Below are 23,421 nucleotides of genomic sequence, written 5' to 3'. Positions count from 1 at the left end.
AAGAGGAGGGCTTTTGAAAAAGGGGATGTGTTTAAAACCTAAATTCTCATCCTTCCTAACATTTCTTTTGTGCCTGAGTTTTGGGAATTAAACATTATGGTTGCCTGCACAGGAGCTGTTATTCGGGTGTCATTGTCAGCAGGGCCCATTAATATGAGATCTTTCACATTCAGGAAGCAAGGATAAAGAGCAAGACAAGTTTGATGTTATGGATGTTTGACAACTTAAGGAACATTCAGCCAGGACAGAATGCAATTAGCTTTTGAAAATATGCAACTTTTCAAATTCCTTTGACTGTGGTCATGAAAACATTCTCAGCATCGGCTTCACTCAGGCTGATGAAAATGTACTTCAGGGAGGAAAATATGTACGGTATTTCAGGGGAAGGATGGTTCATGTTGTAAAGAATTCCTGTACAATTGTTCAGTTAAAAAAAGCAACAGTACAGTCTAGCCCCTTCCAGTTTAAACTTATTAAGTCTAAAATTATAAATATAGTGAAAGAAAAACAGCTCCACCACAGAGTGTTGATAATAGACAATAGACAGTAGGTGCAGGAGTAGGCCATTCGGCCCTTCTAGCCAGCACCGCCATTCACTGTGATCATGGCTGATCATACACAATCAGTACCCCGTTCCTGCCCTCTCCCCATATCCCCTTGACCCCGCTATCTATAAGAGCTCTATCTAACTCTCTCTTGAATGCATCCAGAGACGGCCTCCACTGCCTTCTGGGGCAGAGCATTCCACATATCCACCACTCTCTGGGTGAAAAAGTTTTTCCGCATCTCTGTTCTAAATGGCCTACCCCTTATTCTTAAACTGTGGCCTCTAGTTCTGGACTCACCCATCAGCAGGAACATGCTTCCTGCCTCCAGTGTGTCCAATCCCTTAATAATCTTACATGTTTCAATCAGATCCCCTCTCATCCTTCTAAATTCCAGTGTATACAAGCCCAGTCGCTCCAATCTTTCAACATATGACAGTCCTGCCGTTCCGGGAATTAACCTTGTGAACCTACGCTGCACTCCCTCAATAGCAAGAATGTCCTTCCTCAAACTTGGAGACCAAAACTGCACACAATACTCCAGGTGTGGTCTTACCAGGGCCCTGTACAGCTGCAGAAGGACCTCTTTACTCCTATACTCAATTCCTCTTGTTATAAAAGCCAGCATGCCATTAGCTTTCTTCACTGCCTGCTGTACCTGCATGCTTACTTTCATTGACTGATGTACACCTAGATCTCGTTGTACTTCCCCTTTTCCTAACTTGACTCCATTTAGATAGTAATCTGCCTTCCTGTTCTTGCCACCAAAGTGGATAACCTCACATTTATCCACATTAAGCTGCATCTGCCATACATTTGCCCACTCACCCAACCTGTCCAAGTCACCATGCATTCTCATAACATCTTCCTGACATTTCACACTGCCACCCAGCTTTGTGTCATCAGCAAATTTGCTAATGTTACTTTTAATCCCTTCATCTAAATCATTAATGTATATTGTAAACAGCTGCGGTCCCAGCACTGAACCTTGCGGTACCCCACCGGTCACAGCCTGCCATTCCGAAAGGGACCCGTTAATCGCTACTCTTTGTTTCCTGTCAGCCAGCCAATTTTCAGTCCATGTCAGTACTCTGCCCCCAATACCATGTGCCCTAATTTTGCCACTAATCTCCTATGTGGGACTTTAACAAAAGCTTTCTGGAAGTCTAGGTACACTACATCCACTGGCTCTCCCTTGTCCATTTTCATAGTTACATCCTCATAAAACTCCAGAAGATTATTCAAGCATGATTTTCCCTTCATAAATCCATGCTGACTTGGACTGATCCTTTTACTGCTATCCAAATGTGTCATAATTTCCTCTTTTATGATTGACTCCAGCATCTTTCCCACCACTGACGTCAAGCTAACCGGTCTATAATTCCCTGTTTTCTCTCTCCCTCCTTTCTTGAAAAGTGGGACAACATTAGCCACCCTCCAATCAGCAGGAACTGTTCCTGAATCTATAGAACATTGGAAAATGATTACCAATGCGTCCACGATTTCTAGAGCCACCTCTTTAAGTACCCTGGGATACAGACCATCAGGTCCCAGGGACTTATCAGCCTTCAGACTCAACAGTCTATCCAACACTGTTTCTTGCCTAATATAAATTTCCTTCAGTTCATCCTTTACCCTAGTTCCTTTGGCCACTATTACATCTGGGAGATTGTTTCTGTCTTCCCTAGTGAAGACAGATCCAAAGTACCTGTTCAACTCATCTGCCATTTCCTTGTTCCCCATAATAAATTCACCCGTTTCTGTCTTCAATGGCCCAATTTTGGTCTTAACTATTTTTTTGCTATTCACATACCTAAAGAAGCTTTTACTATCCACCTTTATATTCTTGGCTAGTTTACCTTCATACCTCATTTTTTCTTGGCGTATTTCCTTTTTTGTTATCTTCTGTTGCTCTTTAAAAGCTTCCCAGTCCCCTGGTTTCCCGCTCATCTTTGCTATGTTATACTTCTTCTCTTTTATTTTTATACTGCCCTTTACTTCCCTCGTCAGCCACGGCCGCCCCTTACTCCCCTTAGGATCTTTCTTCCTCTTTGGAATGAACCGATCCTGCACCCTCTGCATTATTCCCAGAAATACCTGCCATTTTTGTTCCACTGTCTTCCCTGCGAGGATATTGTTCCATTGAACTTTGGCCAGCTCCTCCCTCATAGCTCCATAGTTCCCTTTGTTCAACTGTAATACTGACACATCTGATTTTCCCTTCTCCTTCTCAAACTGTAGGTTAAAACATATCATATTATGGTCACTACCTCCTAATGGTTCCTTTACCTCGAGGTCCCTGATCAAATCCGGTTCATTGCACAACACTAAATCTAGAATTGCCTTCTCCCTGGTAGTTTCCAGTACAAGCTGTTCCAAGAATCCAACTCAGAGGCACTCCACAAACTCCCTTTCTTGGGGTCCAGTACCATTCCGATTCTCCCAGTCTACCTAGATGTTGAAATCCCCCATCCCCCATGGTCAGCAGAACCCCACAGAACACAACTTCGCACTAGTGGACAATGCAACCAAAGGCAACTTCCTTCAGACAGTTCACAAAACTAATTCTTTTACATTTTTTACTTCTTCTTCTACTTCTTCTTTCAGATATGATCCTGCTACTATTGGAACCTGTGATCTGCACTTTGATGGTGTATTTTCAGACTGATTGAGCTATCTGGCGCTTTGCTATCTCCAAGGGAGTTCAGTGAGGTTTGGAGTGGAGTGTGCAGCTTGGAGACGGGGTGCGAGCCCATAATTGACTCTATTTTTTGCTGATCTTGCTTATTAAAGCATCAAGGAAGATTGAAATCAATGAGGACATGTGCAGAAGGCGAGCGACTGTGTTCAGCACTAGTCTCTCTCTCCCTCTCACTTATTGCTGCTGGAGTCCTGGGTCTTAGGCAAGATTTAATTGACACATTTTGTGGATTGTACTCTGTAGTTCATGTTTCGCACCATCCTCTGAGTGAAGTTCTCCCTCAGGTTGCCCTTAAATATTTCATAGTTCATTCTTAACCTATGACCTCTAGTTCTAGTCTCAGTCAACCTCAGTGGAAAAAGCCTGTTTGCATTTACCCTATCTATATCCACTCATGATTTTCATATACCTCTATCAAATCTCCCCTCAATCTTTTATGCTCCAGGGAATAAAGTCCTAACCTATTCAACCTTTCTCTGTAACTCAGGTCCTCAACTCCTGCCAAAATTCTTGTATATTTTTTCTGTAACTCTTTTTTTCTTTTTTACTTTAAAGTCTACAGTTTAATACCTCTGTCAAAAGGGCATTTCCATAGGAAATCCATGAAGTGCTCAGCTGTGCTGAGCTCATAGAGTAGCACTTGAACATATGCCTTTCTTCAAAGTTCAAAGTAAATTTATTATCAAAGTACCGGAGCCCCAGGTCGATAAGGGAAAGGTCGAACCAGAAGGAAGATGTCAGGGAAAGTATTGAAAGGAAAAATTGAAATAGCAGGTATGATGGGTCAGATAGTTTGAAGTGTGTATATCTTAATGCTTGGAGTATTATGTGTAAGGGCCTGGTGGGAATTACCCCAGGTTATTGAAGGAGGCAACAGATGAGTTTGCTGGGTCCTTGACCTCTCTAGCCACAAGTGAGGTCCTGGAGGACTGGAGAGTGGCTAATGTTGTTCCTCTATTTAAAGAGGTGACAAGGGAAAATCCTGGGAACTATAGACCGGTGAGTCTCACATCAGTTGTAGGAAAATATATCTTAGGGTTAGGATATATGACTATTTGGAAACTCATGGCCTAATTAGGGAGAACCAGCATGGCTTTGTGTTTGGCAGGTCATGCCTTAGCAAATTAGTTTTTTGACAAGGTGATGAGAGAGAGTAGGGCAGTGGATGTTGTCCACATGGATTTTTAAGTCATTTGACAAAGTCCCTCATGGGAGTCTAGTCCAGAAGATTAAGATGCATGGGATCTGCTGCAAATTGTCTGTTTGAATTCAGTACTGGCTTGTGCAAAGAAGACAAAGGGTGGTGGTTGAAGAGACATATTTGATCTGGAAGTCTGTGATTAGTGGAGTTCCACAGGGATCTGTGCTGGGACTTCTGCTCTTTGTAGTATATTTAAATGCCCTGGATGAAAATGTAGATGGGTGGATTGGTAAATTTGTGGATGATACTAAGATAGGTGGAGTTGTGGATAGTGTAGAAGACTGGTAAAGAATACAGCATGATATAGAAATGATATGAATGAAAATGTATATGGATGGGTTACCTGGATGGGTTAGTAAATTTGTGGATGATACCAAGATTGGTGGAGTTGTGGACAGTGTAGAAGACTGGCAAAGAATACAGCACGATATAGATCAGTTGCAGATATGGGCTAAGAAACGGCAGATGGAGTTTAACCCAGATAAATGTGAGGTGTTGCCCCTCGGTAGGGGAAATGCAAGGAGACAGTACTCTGTTAAGGGAAAGGTTCTGAACAGTGTTGCTGAACAGAGAGATCTTGGGATCCAAGTTCACAACTCCTTGAAAGAGCTACAGAGGTCGATAAGGTGGTTTATGGAATGCTTGCTTTTATTAGTCGAGGCATTGACTTCAAAAGTCAGGAAATTATGTTGCAACTTTATAAAACTCGTGAGGTTGCATCTGGAGTATTGCGTACAGTTCTGGTTGCCCCACTATAGGAGGGATGTTGAGGCTTTGGAGAGGGTGCAGAAGAGGTTCACCAGGATGCTGTCTGGTTTAGAGGGCATGTACTATCACGAGAGGTTGGATAAACCTGGGTTGAGACTGAGTTGTTGCCTCCGGAGTGTTAAAGGCTGAGAGGAGATCTGATAGAGATCTACAAGATTACGAGAGGCATTGATAGAGTGGATAGAGGGTATCTGTTTTCCAGGGTTGAGAGGTGACCTGATAGAGGTGTATAAAATGATGAGAGGCTTTGATCGTGTGGATAGTCAGAGGCTTTTTCCCAGGGCTGAAATGGTTAGCACGAGAGGGCACAGTTTTAAGGTGCTTGGAAGTAGGTAGAGAGGAGAGGTCAGGAGTAAGTTTTCACACAGAGAGTGGTGAGTGTGTGGAATGGGCTGTCGGCGGCGGCGATGGAGGCAGAAACGATAGGTTTTTAAGAGACTCTTAGATAGGCACATGGAGCTTGGAAAAATAGAGGGTTATCCAGTAGGGTAATTCTAGGCAGTTTCTAGAGTAGATTACTCTAGAGTAGGTTACATGGTTGGCACAACATTGTGGACCAAGGGCCTTTAATGTGCTGTAGATTTCTATGTTTTATGTTTATGTTTTTGGACAATTTAATTGGTCGTTAACTTTTAGCTAATGCTAACATGGTATGAAAAAAAGAACTTCACCACTTATGAAAATCAAGAGATACAAAACTGAATTAAGTTGAAGAATAATGTGAAATTTAGGGAACAACAGTGGGAGGGCAGGAAGGTGACTTGTATTCAGATACTCCCATTCTCAAGACATAGGGTGGCTGCTACAGGAATGGGATTGGTTCAATTGCTGATAAGCTGTGTGAAGTTAGATATTTAAAGGTTTCTCATTGCTATGAAGCCATCTAAATACAATCACTGAGAGCTGTTGCCATTACAAATTAGTCATTTCTAAGCAAAGCACCTTTCTCTTGTACTGATGACATTTAGTGCAGAACTGAACATGGACACCCGTATGGGTCCTAGCTATGCCTGCCTTTTCGTTGGCTTTGTGGAACAGTCTATGTTCCAAGCCTATCGTGGTATCTGTCTCCCGCTTTTCCTTTGCTACATCGACGACTGCATTGGCATGCTGAGCTCGATGACTTCATTAACTTTGCCTCTAACTTTCACCCTGCCCTCAAATTTACCTGGTCCGTTTCCAACACCTCCCTCCTCTTTCTTGATCTTTCGGTCTCCATCTCTGGAGACAATTTATCTAATATAAGCCTACTGACTCTCACAGCTGTCTGGACTATTCCTCTTCCCACCCTGTCTGTTGCAAAAATGCCATCCCCTTCTCACAATTCCTCTGTCTCCGCCACATCTGCAACAACACCTTATATTCCGTCTGGGTAGGCATGAACATTGATTTCTCTAACTTCCGTTAATGCCCCTCTTCCCCTTCTTACCCCACCCCTTATTTATTTATTTGTTTGTTTGTTTATTCCTTTTTTTTCTTCTTTTCTCTCTCTGTTTTCTCTGTCCCTCTCAGAATCACTCCTTGCATGCTCAAAAGGCTGTAAAAATAGAATTACTAATAAAATTTAAACATTAGATGGTGCAGACTCACAGCAGAGCAAGCTGGTGGGGGGGGGGGCATGAATTCAGCAGGTATTGATATTGGTTTATTGTCACATGTACCAAGATACAGTGAAAAGCTTCTCTTGCATACTTTTCTTACAGGCCAAATCATTACACAGTGCATTGAGGTAGAACAAGGTAAAACAATAACTGAATGTGGAATAGAGTGTAACAGCCACAGAGAGAGTGCATTGCAGGTAGACAGTAAGGTGCAAAATCATAATGAGGTAGATTGCGAAGTCAACTGTCCATCTTGTTATATGAGAGTCTATTAATAGTAGGACAGAAGAGATCCATGAGCCTCATGGTATGTGCTCACAAGCAGCATCCATTGAGGGAAATAAGCAGTCAACATGTTAGGCTGAGATCTTTCATCAGAATGCTTCAAGTTGGTGACCTTTCATCATAGAGTGACCTTTCAAAAGACTCTTAGACAGGCACATGGATGATTGAAAAATTGAGGCTGATGTGGGAGGGAAGGGTTAGATTGATTTTCGAGTAGGTTAAAAAGTTATAATCATAGAGCACTACAGCATAGAACATAAATACTATTCTGTTTGGTCCCATTGACCCACACCTGGACCATAGCTTTTCATACCTTCCCATCTATGTACTTATCCAAATTTCTCTTATATGTTGCATTCAAACCCACATCCACCATTTCCACTTGCAGATGGTTATACACTGACACAGTGATTGGGAAAACTGGTTCCTCTCCAGGCAGAACACAGACATTCAACACAGGAAGACTAAAAATGTCACAAGGGACTACAGATGCTGGAATCTGGAGCAAAAATTAAATGTCAGAAGAACTCAGGCGGCCAGACAGTATCTGTGAAGGGAAATGAACAGTTAACTGTTTCCTGTCGGGACCCTTATCACGTTGATCGTGGCAGGATATGGGTCACACACCACTGTGACTCAAAGCAACGTTTACAGATAACATTCCATGCCACATGCATCTGGAGTTCAATATCGCCCGAACAGCGATTTTCTACGGCGGATAAACCAGCAGGCGCCACCCTCTCCGCGGAATTATGACAGTACCGATTACTCACTCGTGCGGTGCAGAAGGGTGGCACACTATACCAGGTGTAAAGAAACAGGGATACATAGGTTAACTAAAATTATTTCAAACCACAAGAATCTAAAGTAAGGCACCGTGTCACTGTATTAGTTATTCATTAGGACTTTTAAATGTTGACTAACTTTGACTAGCATGTCTTTGACTAGCATGTCACTGTTTCCTTATCCAAAGTCAATCTGTTTTAGATCCGCACCAATAACTGTTGGTGGTTCTCGAGTCAAAGCTTTGGAGCTCACATAAGAGGATTTTGACGAGGGCATTGAAAGATATCCTCTTTCAGTCGTGCAATTATAAAAACAAAACCTGTCACTCTTGACAAGTAACCAACACTTTGGGGACTTTTCTTTACAAACACTGTTTTAAAAGAATAGCTTTTTCAAAAGAATCTAGTTTTAAACTGTCCATAAATGGGCTAGGCTATAGGATGACGTTTTGCGCTAAACCCACTGGCTCTGTCGTGAGCATAAGTTTGGAATCTGGAGAATGCGTCAATTTTAATGAACCAACCTCTTGCTTATTGTCTCTTTGTGCCTTTCACCAAATAAGGATTCAGCCCCAAAACTCAGAGTCCATGTAAGGCGTTTCTTTCCTTTACTTAATAAACTGATGTCATGATGATAAGGAGATTTTTAAGCGGTTCCAGGCGCAGCAGTTGTATTCTGTGGTCAGCACAGAGTCTGTGAACATCTCTGTCTGTCTGCCTTGTGGAAAAGTAAGTGCGAAAATAAATTATTGCATTTTTTTGTTGTTTCTTAAATGTAACCCATGCCTTGTAGCTGAATTTAATTGAAATGGATTTATTTTCGTTATGGTTTAAAAAGTTTGGCAAAATAATTTAACGTAATTATAGATTGTTCAAACTACAGTACTAATCCTTGCAACACGAATAAGTTTTTTTCACAAACCAAACCTAACTCACAGCATTTCTAATGTGTGTTATTCCAAATAACAAGTTTCTAAACTTTATATCGTTGTTAGTCTGCCTTGTATTCCAAAAGCGGCGATAGCTCCCCGCCGTGTTGAGTAGTTTGTTTCAGATCTTGGGTGTGGCTGTTAGGATGCAGTGAAATTCTTCCTTCGGGAATCTGGAATTTCGCTGTAGATTTTTTCGTGACAAAGAACTGTAAACTCGTGATTCTAGAAATCCCAGAGAGAGTTGGTTTTCAACTGGTAGTGAGACTGTCAGAAATGTCCACACCTGCGAGTGAAGTATACTGACTTGTATAAAATGGTAATTTGCAAAACAAATTACTTAAGAGAACTACACTCGGATCCAACACTGGAAAATGTTGAAAGTACTCGGCATGTCTTTGACCTAGAACGTTGACTCTGATCTTACATATTCTAGTCCATCTGTGCCAGCGTTTTATTTGATTTCACAACATGTACGTTTCTTTTTGTAATTTTACTATCCGAATCGCTCTTATTTCTCGGCAGGAGTGGCCTTTTATTGTTCTCTATTGACTTTAGTTTCTCTGGATCGGGAGGCTCCTTTGTGTCCCTATATCCTGGTCGCGACGATGGCGCAATTTTCGCTCGTCGTGTCCCGCCAGTGTTAACTCGGGAGACAGGAGTGCCCCTGCACCCAAAGTATTTCTCATTTGCAAATTTTATGTCGAGTACTTGCAACGTTTACAATGCAACCCAGCAAGTTCTGGCACGTGATACGAATATTTAGTTTGGATTTTTAAACGACCGTAGTGATATCTACCTGTCTCTGTTCTATTTGTTTTATTTAACCGTTCTCCCCTCCCACACCGCTCACACCTTTCCCAACTCCCCGCGCCCCTTCACCAAGAACACTCGCGTCTTTAAATCCAAGAACAGTGGGGGATATCAAATAAATAAAGGATGGGGTAAGAAGGGGGGAGGGGCATTAACATAAGTTAGAGAAATCAATGTTCATGCTATTAGGTTGGAGGCTACCTACAGGGAATATAAGGTGTTGTCACTCCAACCCTTATTTATTTATTCATTCCCCTTTCTCCTTTTTCTCTCTCTGCCCCTCTCACAATCACTCCTTGCCTGTTCTCCATTTCCCTCTGGTGCTCCCCTCCCCCTTTCTTTCTCCCTAGGCCCTCTGTCCTATTATCCTATCCCTTTTGCCAATCACCTTTCCGGCTCTCAGCTTTATCCCACCCCCTCCGTCTTCTCCTATCATTTTGCATTTTCCCTCCCCCTCCTACTTTCAAATCTCTTACTATCTTTCCTTTCAGTTAGTCCTGACGAAGGGTCTCGGCCCGAAATGTCGACTGTACTTCTTCCTATAGATGCTGCCTGGCCTGCTGTGTTCCACCAGCATTTTGTGTGTGTTGAAAGGCATTGATAGAGTGGAAGTGGAGAGGATGTTTCTTTCTGTGGCGACCACACAGAGGGCACAGCCTCAGAAAAGAAGGACATCCCATTAGAACAGAGATGAGGAGGAATTTCTTTATGATTTCTGCATATACTTCATTGTCAGATGCTCATACTTTAGGATGAATTAACCTTTGTAGTTGCAGACAATGATTAGTAAATAGTGCAGGGAAAGAGCTTTGATGTAGTGCTTGTTAAAGGCACAGGTGCAATGAAAAACTTTGCTTGCAGCAGCAATATAGGTACAGTACAAAAGATACAACATTCACAAGAAAAACATGATTATAAACACAAATTACGCTACTCCCAGCTTATATGTTTGATGTGCTGTGTGGAGAAGGCTGGAGTGTTAACCGTATTTATAAAAGCCTGCTTATTACATTCCTGTTTTTCATGAAGAAAGAACCATACAATCTTATTGTTGTACAATATTATTAAAAGGCAAATTGACTTTTGGATATTAGAAGCTAAGGAGGATTTTAAAGAGAATCCTGGCTAAAGATTTGTTACACTTCTTAAAATGATTACATACACTCAGTGCCCACTCTTGGGTACAGGAGTGGGACCCGGTATGGTCTTCTGCTGCTGTAGCCCATCCACGTCAAGATTCGACATGTTAGACATTCAGAGATGTTCTTCTGCACACCACTGTTGTAATGTGTGGTTATTTGACTTACTGTCACCTCCCTGTCAGCTTGAACCAGTCTGGCCATTCTCCTCTGACCTCTCTCATTAACGAGGTGTTTTCACCCACAGAACTGCTGCTCACTGGATGTGTTTTTTTGTTTTTCACACCATTGTCTGTAAACTCTAGAGTCTGTTGTGTGTGAAAATCCCAGGAGATCAGCAGTTTCTGAGATACTCAAATCACCCTGACTGGCACCAACAATCATTCCACGGTCAAAGTGACGTAGACCATATTTCTTCCCCATTTTGATGTTTGGTCTGAACCTTTTGACCACATCTACATGATTTATACATTGAGTTGCTGCCGTATGATTGGCTGATTAGATATTTGTATTAATAAGCAGGTGTACAAGTGTACCTAATAAAGTGGCCACTGAGTGTATAATGATTGACATTTGGCTCCATTTACTTTATGTCTGAATGTTGTGACTTACCAGGGCCATTGCAATGAGCTTTAACATAACTGTAATCATAATTGAAAAGTTGAAGATTTTGGTGAACTAAAATTAATCTGAGAGGAAGTGAGGCTCCTGCATAGCAAGAGTAAACTTGAACTTGCACTTCTCCCCATGCTGCTCATCAGAAAATCACAATTTGAATCATAATGTTAAGTGTTGAGTAAAAAACAGTGCAGTTTCTCTTCTCACTTGTCCTTGTATTATCTACTGCATGAAGCCCCAGAAGAATATTAGAGTTGTATTCTCCACACACCCATTTACTGCCCTGGGATTTTACTGCTCAGCTACATAGTGGGAGCTATTAACAGCAGGCAGTTAACCAACCAACTTCCATGTCTTTTGGGATGAAGAAACTGCAGCTCCTGAGTTGAAAGGCCATGCAATCACATGGTGAACACAGTGCACTGGAGGCCAGGACTGAACATGGGTTTCTGAAATTGTAAAGCAGCATCTCTGTGCTGCTCGGGACCCTATAGGTCTATAAACTCCATCCCACTCAACATGCGGAGTTTGTGGAGTCCCTATTAAAGGACCATTCCAAAATCTAGGCCTATGGCAGACATAAACCATAAGACATAGGAGAATTGGGCCATTCCCTGGAATCTTTGATGCCCTTACTAATCAAAAACCCATCAACCTCCACTTTAAATATATCCAATGTCTTGGCTTCTTCAGCTGTCTGTGGCAATGAATTCCACAAATTTGCCACCCTCTGGCTAAATAAATTCCTTCTCATCTCTGTTCTAAATGGATGTCCCTCTTCTGAGGCTGGGCCCACTAGGAAACATCTTCTCCACATCCACTCTATCGAGGCCTTTCAACATTCAATAGGTTTCAATATCATTCTTCTAAACTCCAGTGAGTCCAGACCCAGAGCCATAAAACCCTCCTCATACATTAACCCTTTCATTCCTGGGATCATTCTGAGAACCTCTCCTGGACGTGGTCGTACCACCGTAACACATCTTGTTTATTCTCTCATTGATTTTAAAATCCTGTTTGGACCTGAATGAAGGCGTATTTTGCCTGTGTATTGTTACCAGCAAAGGGACAGCATCTAGATAGCATTATAGTACTTCATACCAGAGAATCACAGTGATATTTCCAATGTGTGCTCTTGGGAGATCCATTTCTTAATTCTGAGTTCTATGTTTTGATTTGGTGGTGACAGGGAGGAGGAGGTGAATATTGTCACGGAAGAAAGGGCTTTATTTACTCTTTGGAGAGAAGGAGGATGAGAGGAGACATGATAGAGGTATACAAGATATTAAGAGGAATAGATAGAGTGGACAGCCAGCGCCTCTTCCCCAGGGCACCACTGCTCAATACAAGAGGACATGGCTTTAAGGTAAGGGGAGGGAAGTTCAAGGGGGATATTAGAAGAAGGTTTTTTACTCAGAGAGTGATTGGTGCATGGAATGCACTGCCTGAGTCAGTGGTGGAGGCAGATTCACTAGTGAAGTTTAAGAAACTACTAGACAGGTACATGGAGGAATTTAAGGTGGGGGGTTATATGGGAGGCAGGGTTTAAAGGTTGGCACAACATTGTGGGCCGAAGGGCCTGTACTGTGCTGTATTATTCTATGTTCTATAAGATCAGAATTTCTTTTGCAGGGAGGGCTCTTCCTGTGATGGACTGGGCTGTATCCACTTTTTGTAGGCTTTTCTGTTCCATTGTCGAGTTATGCTGGTTAAAAGAAGTGTCTGAAGTCTGATTAGTCAACTATACTTATAGTCATATATTTTGAGCTCAAGGCTTTCAGTTGAGATGAAGATATTGTACCATGAATGCCACTTGAGGCTTTGAACGCTAACTTAAAAATAAATCCACTGTTAAACTCTATATCCAAAACCAATGTTCATTGTGGGAAAGCATGTTGAAGAATGAAATGCATTTCCTCCTTTGGTACCTTAATTTTTCTTTCAGAAGTTTGTTCCTATATAGTTTGAGGGATTTAATAAAACCATCAGAAGTCCAGTCTAATATTGGTGGTGTGCAGCAGTTGCCTGATCAAGCAAAATGAATACTCCCACCTCTCTGACATTATGCAGCATATTTGTTATTTTAGTATACTGCACTGTTTATTTTTTCTCAGACAAACATGTCATGGGTACAGCTCAGTATTCCGGTCGCATTCTCATGGGAGTCTGGCAAATGGATGGAAAATTGGAATTTTAGGCTATTACATCTAACATCAGAGAGACCATAAGGACTCTGACTCTCTGTCTGCCTGTAGATTACATTGATATTTGAACTCATCAGCTCAACCATCAGACTGGACCTTCTTGATTTTTTATGATTTTTAGTGTGCACATTTTTTACTGAAGGATGGCAGGGCAGAGGCGTGAACAGGATCCAAGCTGTTGTCAACTTATCAACTTTATGAGCTACTGATGCTGAAACACTTCCTCAACCTGGTGTTATTAGTTTAAAAATTCTCTGCTACAGATGTAGAAGCCATATGTGTGGCATCTATTAGTCTTGTGAGACCATGGATCTGTGCCCTCTCCAGGATGCAGGCATGGACAAGGTTGTATGGGAGACCGGCAGTTGCTGCAAGTCTCCCCTCTCCACAACACCGATGTTGTCCAAGGGAAGGGCAAGGGCCGATACAGCTTGGCACCAGTGACGTTGCAGGAGTTGCCAGAATGAGGTTGAAGGCAACGTCGGACTGCCTTAGGGACTCCAGCTCCGGATTTGTCTTCAGGGTTTATTCCCGAAGCCTTTCCCATGAGTGGGTATGGCTGCAAGGCAGCGGAGGTTTGAGATCAGAGTTTTCCCTCTCTTAGCTCCATCTACCCGATGCACTGGTTTTAAGGTGCCAGGACCCACCTTTGCCCCTTCTCCTGTCAGTAGAAAAAGTTCTGCTGGGCTTAGAGGCTAAGCCACATGAGAAGGCCAGGAGTTGGGCTTGGTCGTCAGAGGCTATTTGAAGCGCATGCTGTGAGGAGCACTCTTAGGTAGTGGGAGCTTGTCCCTCACCACCACTCCTCGGCTTGACAAACTTGGAACCAGAAGCCATATAGAATCATAGAATAGAAACAGGCCCTTTGGCCCATCTAATCCATTCTGAACTGTCCTGCCTAGTCTCATTGACCTGCTCCTCATCCATAGCCGTCCAGATCCTTCCCATCCATGTATTTATCCAAACTTCTCTTAAATGTCACAATCAAATCTGAATCCACCACTTACGTTGGCAGCTTGTTCCACACTCTCACCATCCTCTAGGTGAAGAGGTTCCCCTTAAACATTTTGCCTTTCACCCATAACCTATGACCTCTAGTTCTTGTCTCACCCAACCTCAGTGGAAAAAGCCTGCTTACATTTACCCTGTCTACACCCTTCATAATTTTGTATACCTCTATCAAATCCCCCCTCATTCTCCTGTGCTCCGGGGAATAAAGTCTTAACCTATTCAACCTTTCTCTGTAACTCAGTTTCTCAAGTCCCGGCAACATCTTCTAAATTTTGTCTGCACTCTTTCAATCTTATTGATACCTTTTCTGTAGATAGGTGATTAGAATGGCATACAATACTCCAAATTAAGGTTGACAAAAGTCTTTACAACTTTAACATAACATCCCAACTCCTGTATTCAATACTCTGATTTGCAAAGACCAATGTGCCAAAATTTTCTTTACGACTCTATCTACATGTGACACCATTTTCAAGGAATTATAACTAATAGCTTGCTCATTCAGACTGGTACTTTGACATGTTTATATAGGCAACCCTCTGAAAGTACTTTACCTGAACTTTATTTATATTGACTGTTCACATTATAGGAACATATTTTGACATCAGCTTTTGAAAGGCATTGAGCTTGAATCTGTGTCCTAGGGTTCAACTTAAAGTACAATTTCAATTTTTTTCTTAAAATATACCCAAGTATCTCTTTTCTGCCTTGTCTTTAACATAATTTATTGGTATTCCAGCTGTTCTCTGCACTGCCTCCCAACTGTTGCATTTGTGTCTCATGGCCTATTTGAAGTTGAGCTCTAACCAGAGTACAAATGAAACATGCACATTGCTTCCCTTTGACTTGCATTGGCTATGTAATTGGATATCCTGTGTCCTGAATCCAACCCCCTTCATCTGTTTATTATTGAACTTCTTTGTATAACACCAGATAAGAATATTCCATTCCATCCACAATTTTCTAGCACATGAAACAATTTATACCAGCAACCTTTGCACGTAGGCTTAAAAAAACTATTTCCTCCCACGTGTCATCTTTTAATGACCAATAAGGGAGTCTAACCATGAAACTTTGACAGTGGTCTCCCACCATCAACACTTTGGAAGTTGCCATGAACGAGGATCTCAACCAGCCACAAATTGTGCCTTGCCTCTTGACACCTCAGAGCTGTTCTATACTCTACAACTTGGCAATGTGATGGAATATTCTCCACTTGCGTGAGTGCAGCTCCTGCAATATTTCAACACCATGCCCATGATACACTTGGATTATCAAGTGTGTCTAAATTCTGGAACACTTTACCAGGCTATGGTAGTGATGCACCATCAATAACTCACTCTGAGACGTAAAGGCGAGATATCGGCTTTTATTGACTGGAAGAAGGAACAAGCAGTGGTTGACCACTGTACTACATCCTGGAGACTGAGAGGCCGGGCTCAGGCCTTGATCGCCTTTATACAGGGGTCAGTGGGAGGAGCCACAGGAGCAGTCAGCAGGGGGCGTGTCCAGACAAGCACACGTAGTTCACCACAGGTAGTTCAAGGTTTTAGCTAATCACTGAGAGCACCTGGTTATGGGCAACAAATTCTGGTTTGGCAGTGATATGTAAGTTCTGGTAAATAGATCAGAACCAGATTTTTCTGACTCCAGCAAGTTTGGAACAATTGAACAGAATGTTTTCAGGATTTAATTCAGCAGAAAAACTCCAGCCAGTTTTGTGCAGGAGCATTAGGTAGTGATTTGTGGTGATCTACACAGTTTTGATTTAAAGATTAAAGAGATTAGCTGTATTTATCACAGTGAAAAGTATCATTTACATCAGCGATCAATACAGTCTGAGGAGCATCATATTTGAAATGTGGGAGGAAACCAGAGCATCAGGAGGAAACCCACATGGTTACATGGAGAATGTACAAACTCTTACAGATAGTGGTGGGAAGTGAACCAGTTTGCAATAGTTATCTCTGACTGCTACGCCCATCAATTCTGCATCAAAACAGCACAATTTTGATATTTAATTTGTAATCCAATGATTTACATGGACTGCACTAAATCTAGAAAATGAGAGGTTATAAACTTAGAAGGATAAACAAATAAAAAATGTAATGCACACAATCTATCCAGCAGTTTAAAATGATGAATTCTTTTCAATATTGGATCTTTTCTTTGTCCCTATCATTTACAACAGCTGTCTTTTAATTTTGAAATATCTTAACTATAAAAGAATTAGCTGAGGCCCTAAGAAGAACAAATGATACATAGTGAAAATCTTACTAAAACTAATACATGCTTCTGATTTGTATATGAGCTCCATCTCTTGTACTAAGCTTGCTTTTGGTTGCCTGATCTGTGAACTGTCCAAACACACTTTTGTTTTTATTCTATAATCCTGCTTGAGCTCCTGTTTCTTCTTCCACTGGTCTCTTAAATTGTAACAATCTCCCTCAAAAAATAATTGGCAGGTCAGCTTATGAACTATGCTCCTAAACTGTGGAATTCAATTCCTGAAACTATAAGGGATGCAGACTCAGTTGACACTTTTGAACATTGGCTCAAAACCTATTTATTTAACCTTGCTTTTAACTAACATCTTTCTGTCTTTTATTTTCATGTTTTTTATTTTATTTTTTGTGTTTGTACTTTATCACATTGAAAAGCACTTTAAACTACACTGTCTGTATGAAAAATTCTCTATAAGTAAGGTATTACTGATCCAGTGCCTTCAACATTGTGCAATATTCACTTCATCATGGTTCCTTAACTCTTTTGTTGCAGACTTGCCTAACCAATAAACATGGCCAACCATGGACCCAGCTATGGATTTAGTAAGCATGTTCAAAACAAGATCGAGAAGAAGTATGAACCAGAACTGGAGGAGCGGCTAGTGGAATGGATTATTGCCCAGTGCGGGCAAGGTGTCGGCCGACCAGAGTCTGGGAGGCTGGGTTTCCAGTCATGGCTTAAAGATGGCACAGTGAGTATTCATTTAAATGTAATCCCCTTTGATGCACCATCAATAACTCACTCTGAGACGTAAAAGCGAGGTATCGACTTTTATTGACTGGAAGAAAGAACAAGCAGTGGTTGACCACCGTACTACATCCTGGAGACTGAGAGGCCGGGCTCAGGCCTCGATTGCCTTTATACAGGGGTCAGTGGGAGGAGCCACAGGAGCAGTCAGCAGGGGGCATGTCCAGACAGGTATATGTAGTTCACCACACCCTTCCAGATCATTGAAGGATTAATCTAGATCTAACATGGCAGAGGCTATTAAACACTATATGCAATTATCAAGAATTTAGTTTAGAGGCGGGCACATTAGGAACATTAAAGAGACTGTTAGAAAGGCACATGAGATGATAGAAAAATTGAGGGCTATGTGGGAGGGAGGTGTTAGGTTGATCTTGGTGTAGGTTAAAATATTGGCACAACATCATGGGCTGATTGGCCTTACTGTTCTATAATCTTACAAAAACTTGACAAACCATTCAACTTTTGAAATGAAGTACCTCAGACTTTAAAGAAATTGATGCACTTAAATCATACACTCTAATTTGTGTAACTCATGTTATAATCAAAATAATGTTTACCTAACCATTCAAGACTTAGACCATAAGATATAGGAGCAGAAGTAGGCCATTTGGCCCATTGAGTCTGCTCCACCATTCATTCATGGCTGATGCAATTCTTCCACTTATCCCACTCCCCTGCCTTCTCCTCATACCCTTTCATGCCCTGGCTAATCAAAAACCTATCTATCTGAGCCTTAAGTGCACCCAATGACTTGGCCTCCACAGCTGCTCATGGCAACAGATTCCACAGATTTACCACCCTCTGACTGAAGTAATTTTTCAGCATCTCAGTTCTAAAAGGACGTCCTTCAATCCTGAAGTCATGCCCTCTTGTCCTAGAATCCCCAACCATGGGAAATAACTTTGCCATATCTAATTTGTTCAGGCCTTTTAATATTCAGAATGTTTCTGTGAGATCCCCCCTCATTCTCCTGAACTCCAGGGAATACAGCCCAAGAGCTGCCAGACATTCCTCATACGGTAACCCTGTCGTTCCTAGAATCATTCTCATGAATCTTCTCTGAACCCTCTCCAATGTCCATATATCCTTTCTAAAATAGGAGCCCAAAACTGCACACAATACTCCAAGTGTGGTCTCGTGGGTGCCTTATCAAATCTCCCCTCATTCTCCTATGTTCCAGGGAATAAAGTTCTAACCTATTCAACCTTATAAATCAGGTCTTCAAATCCTGGCTACATCTTTGTAAATTTTCTCTGTACTCTTTCAATCTTATTGATATCCTTCCTGTAGGTAGGTGGCCAAAACTGCACACAATATTCCAAATTAGACCTCACCAATGTCTTATACAACTTTAACATAACATCCAATCTCTTGTACTAAATACATTGATTTATGAAGGCCAATGTGTTTAAAGCTCTCTTTATGACTCTACCTCCCTGTGGTGCCATTTTCAATGAATCCCAGATCCCTTTGTTTGCCACACTCCTCAGTGTCCTACTGTTCACTGTGTGAGACCTACCCTGATTGGTCATACCAAAGGGCAACACCTCGCACCTGTCTGCGCTAAATTCCATCTGCTATTTGCCATTTTGAAGATACTGAGAATTAAGAGAATATAGAATTTGATTCTTTGTAACTCGAAAAACAAATGGTGGACTTAAGACCAGAAACACTCATCTAGTCAGGCAGCTCCTGTGGAGAGAAAGTTAACAGTTTGGGTCAATGACCTCTCAGTCTTTCACATTGAGGATGCTGCCTGACCTGCTGGGCATCTCCCGAATTTTCTGGTATTCAGGGTCAACTGTATTAGCTACAGGAATTTCAGTGTGGATGCACAAATCACATTATTCTCTGCATTTGTTTCAATTCAATAAAGAAGGCTCCTTCTGGGGTTGGAGGACTGTATGTGTGTGAGTGAGTGGGGGGTGGAAATAGGGCTTGTTTTGCTGTTGTTGCTTGTAGTGTTCTGCTGAGCAGGAATGTGTGGTAACACTTGCGGTTTGCCCCCAGCACATCATTAGGTTCAGAATCAGGTTTATTATCACTGACGTGTCATGAAATTTGTTGTTTTGTGACAGTACAGTGCAATACATTAAAAAATATAAATTACATTAAGATATATATATATATATAATTATTTATATAATTTTGTATAAGTAGTGCAAAATTATTTTTGTTGTGTTGGTTATCAATGCAAATGATTTGATGTAAATATGATAAAAATGGAATCTGAATGAAGTAATGTTAAATTGTGTTGGTATTTACTGTCTGTGTTTTGTGATTTGTCGCGACATCTTTTGAAGTTCACTGTCTTCTGCAGGTACTCAGCCAACTGATCAACAGCCTCTACGCTGATGACAAGAAACCAATCAAGAAGATTCAGACCACTGATAAGGCCTTCAAACAAATGGAACAAGTTTCGGAATTCCTGAAAGCTGCTGAGAGATATGGCGTCAACAAGACAGACATCTTCCAAACTGTGGATCTTTGGGAATGTGAGTACAGTCAGCCCTCCTTATCTGTGAGGGATTGGTTCTGGGACCCATCGCAGATACCAAAACGTGGATGCTCAGGTCCCTGATTTAATGTGGTTCGGTGCGGAGGACCTTAGGACCCAGCGGAACCCCGGACCTTATTTAACCTGTCTCAGTGCGGTGGTCTTTAGGACCTGGCGGAGCTCTGAATCCACAGTGTTTCTGTTCACGGAAATAATCACGATCATGATTGAAAATAAAATGGAAATAATAAAGCGATCGGAAAGTGGTGAAACGCCATTGGTCATTGAAAAAGCGTTAGGCTACAGTTGGTCGACGATTGGAGCAATTTTAAAGGATAAATTGAGAAAGGCCCTGCGCTGATGAAAGCTACAATTATTACTAAGCAACGCAGTGGCTTAATTACAGGCTTCCCCCACTATTCAAAGGTAGAACATTCCTATGAAATGGTTTGTAAGCCCGATTATTGTAAAGTGAAGAAGCAATTACCATTTATTTATATGGGAAAAATTTGTGAGCGTTCGCAGACCCAAAAAATAACCTACCAAATCATGCCAAATAACACATAAAACCTAAAATAACAGTAACATATAGTAAAAGCAGGAATGGTCTGATAAATACACAGCCTATATAATGTAGGAATACTTTTCTGCAATCATTGCAGCACTGTCCACCGCAGCAAAAATCTCATGCAAGCGCTCTCGGCAGCACTCGCGGCCAAAACACACTGCGCAAAGCGCTCTCGGCAGCACTCGTGGCAAAAACACACTGTGTAAAGCGCTCTTGGCAGCACTCGTGGCAAAAACATACTGCGCAAACGCTCCCGGCAGAAGCACACGGCGCAAGTGCTCCCGGCAGAAGCACTCTTTCCAGTAACCTTCAAGCTATGAAGCTACCACATAACACATAAAAATACACAGTCTATATAAAGTAGAAATAATGTATGTCCAGTTTAGGTTCACTTACCGGAATCGGGAAGACAGCGAGCACACTGATGATGGTGTGTTAGGCTGAGTTGTCGGAGGTTGGGGTGGTGGGAGACTGGGGTGTCATCTCATCATTGTCTGTTTCCATCAGGGCAGGCAGGTCACCTTCTTCTACGTCTGCCTGGCCTGGATGTTGAAGGTCGTTTTGTCGTCTGCTGTGGCTAATGTGGAAGGCTTGAAAAACGACAGTATGCTTGACTGCTTAGCCTCACGCATTTTTCTATTATGCAGTTCTTTGTAAGCACTCAAACCATCCTGCAAATATGCCCTAAACCTACATACCCTTTCAAAATTAAAGTCATACTTCAATCGTTGCAGCGTTGTCAATCGCAGTGAAAATCTCACGCAATTGCTTCACATTCAGTTCCTGGACGACTTCACTTTCGGGCCGTTCGCTACTGCATTTGGTTTCAATTGTTATCCTTTCCTCTTGCAATTGCATTAGCTCTTCATCTATCAGTTCTTAGTCATGGGATGCCAAAACCTCTTCAACATCATCATCGTCAACTTCCACAAGCCCTTAGCCAAACTCACTAATTCCTTATTTCGTTCACCACGATCGAAACGCTTTATTATGTCTAGTTTTACGCTAAGTGTAACACTCTTTCATGCTCTTTTAGGCTTTTCCAATACCTTAGAACTTATCTTGCTAACAGATGCACAAAATAAATCGACATAAAGCACAGATGCTCACAGGCACGTGTTTAAACGGTTCCGGGGGAGGAGCTCTGCTGCTCGGCGCGCACGCTGCCTTTTTTTTGTAACAGTGAAAACACTTCCTGTTAGTGTAAACAGATAACTAATGTAGGTCTTTCGTAACAGCGAGGTGTTGTGAAACGAACTTGCGGAAAACAGGGGACACCTGTATTGAAATACATACGTTTCTTAAGTGTTTTATATGCATAGAAAGGTAAAATATATTCTATTTTCTAAGACAAACGTTTGACTAACTGACGCTAAATAATACTGGATGTAGCTGTTCCGACTTACTTAGTAAGTGAACTTCTGATTTTTTTCAATCCTGATCCACGATAACCTATGCACATCCTCCCGTATACTTTAAATCATCTCTAAATTACTTATAATAGCTAATACAATGTAAATAGTTGTTATACTGCATTGTTTGGGGAATAATGACGAGAAAAAAGTCTGTACCTGCCTGAAGAATGAGTGCTGGAAGAGCACTTCTGGGTTTTCTCAATTCGCGCATGTGGAACTCGCAGATAAGGACGGCCAACTGTACTGTAATCCAATTCTTTTATTGGTGCTAATCTAGTAGCTACTTTAAGTCCCCAGTCCAATAATTTGACTAGTGTATTTGCGAATGGTCTCTGGTGATGAGTTGGGAGTTGTACATGGTGATTAAAGTGAAAGTTCTTTAACTTAATTTTTCCCAAAAGACAACTGGGGCAAAAGAAGGGAGAAACAATACCTGCACACTGTTTTATTGATGTAAGCCAGGTTTGAGCATGTGGTGTGGCATGCAGATGAAGAGGGAGAGAAGGATGTGGTGGTATAATCATCAATATTTTACTCTCGTGTCCAGTAAGTATGAACATTATAAGCCTCTAATGGAAATGTGAAATTTTTCATGCTGAGTATCCACTTGTTGGCTTTGGGTAGTCTCGGCTTGTAGTTGTTTTGAATTTGAAGTTGACATCTGGCACAGGTTGTTGTGATTGGATAGGTAGGTGGCCTAGTCAGTAGATCTTAGTGCATCTTTAGTGTGAAGGATCTACCATATTTAACTTTTAAATACAGCTACTGTATATCCACTAAATCTCTCCATAGCTATTTTCTGATGAGTGCAGAGCCAGGTTTATTATCACAGTAAGTTGTGAAATTTGTTTTTTGGCAGCAGTACAATGTGAGACATAAAACATACTGCAAGTTACAATAAGAAATAGTGCAAGAGATGAATAGTGAGGTAGTGTTCATTGATCATTTCAAGATCTGATGGAGGTGGGGGGGGGGGAGGAATTTATTCCTAATACATTGAAGGTGGATCTTCAAGCTCCTGTACCTTCTCCTTGATGGTAGTTATGTGAACAGGGCATGTCCTGGGTGGCGAGGATCCTTAATGATGGACGCCGCCATTTTAAAGGACCTTCATTTTGAAGATGTCCTCTTCATGGATTGTGTCCATAATGGAGCTAGTTGAGCCTGCAACCCTCTGCAGCCTCTTTTAATCCTGCACATTGGAGCCTCTGTAGTTGGCAATGATGCAACTAGCCTTCTTGATGCTTTCTTTGTTTTAAGATTTTTATTGCCTCTCAGCACACTTGAGCCAATAAAGAATCAATT

The 23,421-nt window shown here is 41.6% G+C and overlaps 1 protein-coding gene across 1 annotated transcript in view; it reads left to right on the top strand.

Annotated features, from left to right (window-relative positions):
• The first annotated feature begins 8,456 nt into the window (after positions 1-8,456).
• Positions 8,457-23,421, top strand: part of LOC132385072 (transgelin-like) — an 18,153-nt gene continuing 3,188 nt past the window's right edge. The window contains exons 1-3 of the mRNA XM_059956786.1: positions 8,457-8,615; positions 17,379-17,577; positions 19,957-20,131. Coding sequence (XP_059812769.1) covers positions 17,398-17,577; positions 19,957-20,131 — 355 coding nt within the window. The 5' untranslated portion in view covers positions 8,457-8,615; positions 17,379-17,397. The remainder of the gene's footprint in view (positions 8,616-17,378; positions 17,578-19,956; positions 20,132-23,421) is intronic.

The sequence above is a fragment of the Hypanus sabinus genome, chromosome X2 (genome assembly GCF_030144855.1).
Source record: "Hypanus sabinus isolate sHypSab1 chromosome X2, sHypSab1.hap1, whole genome shotgun sequence".
NCBI lineage: Eukaryota > Metazoa > Chordata > Chondrichthyes > Myliobatiformes > Dasyatidae > Hypanus > Hypanus sabinus.
This window is presented reverse-complemented; position numbering and strand designations above follow the sequence as displayed.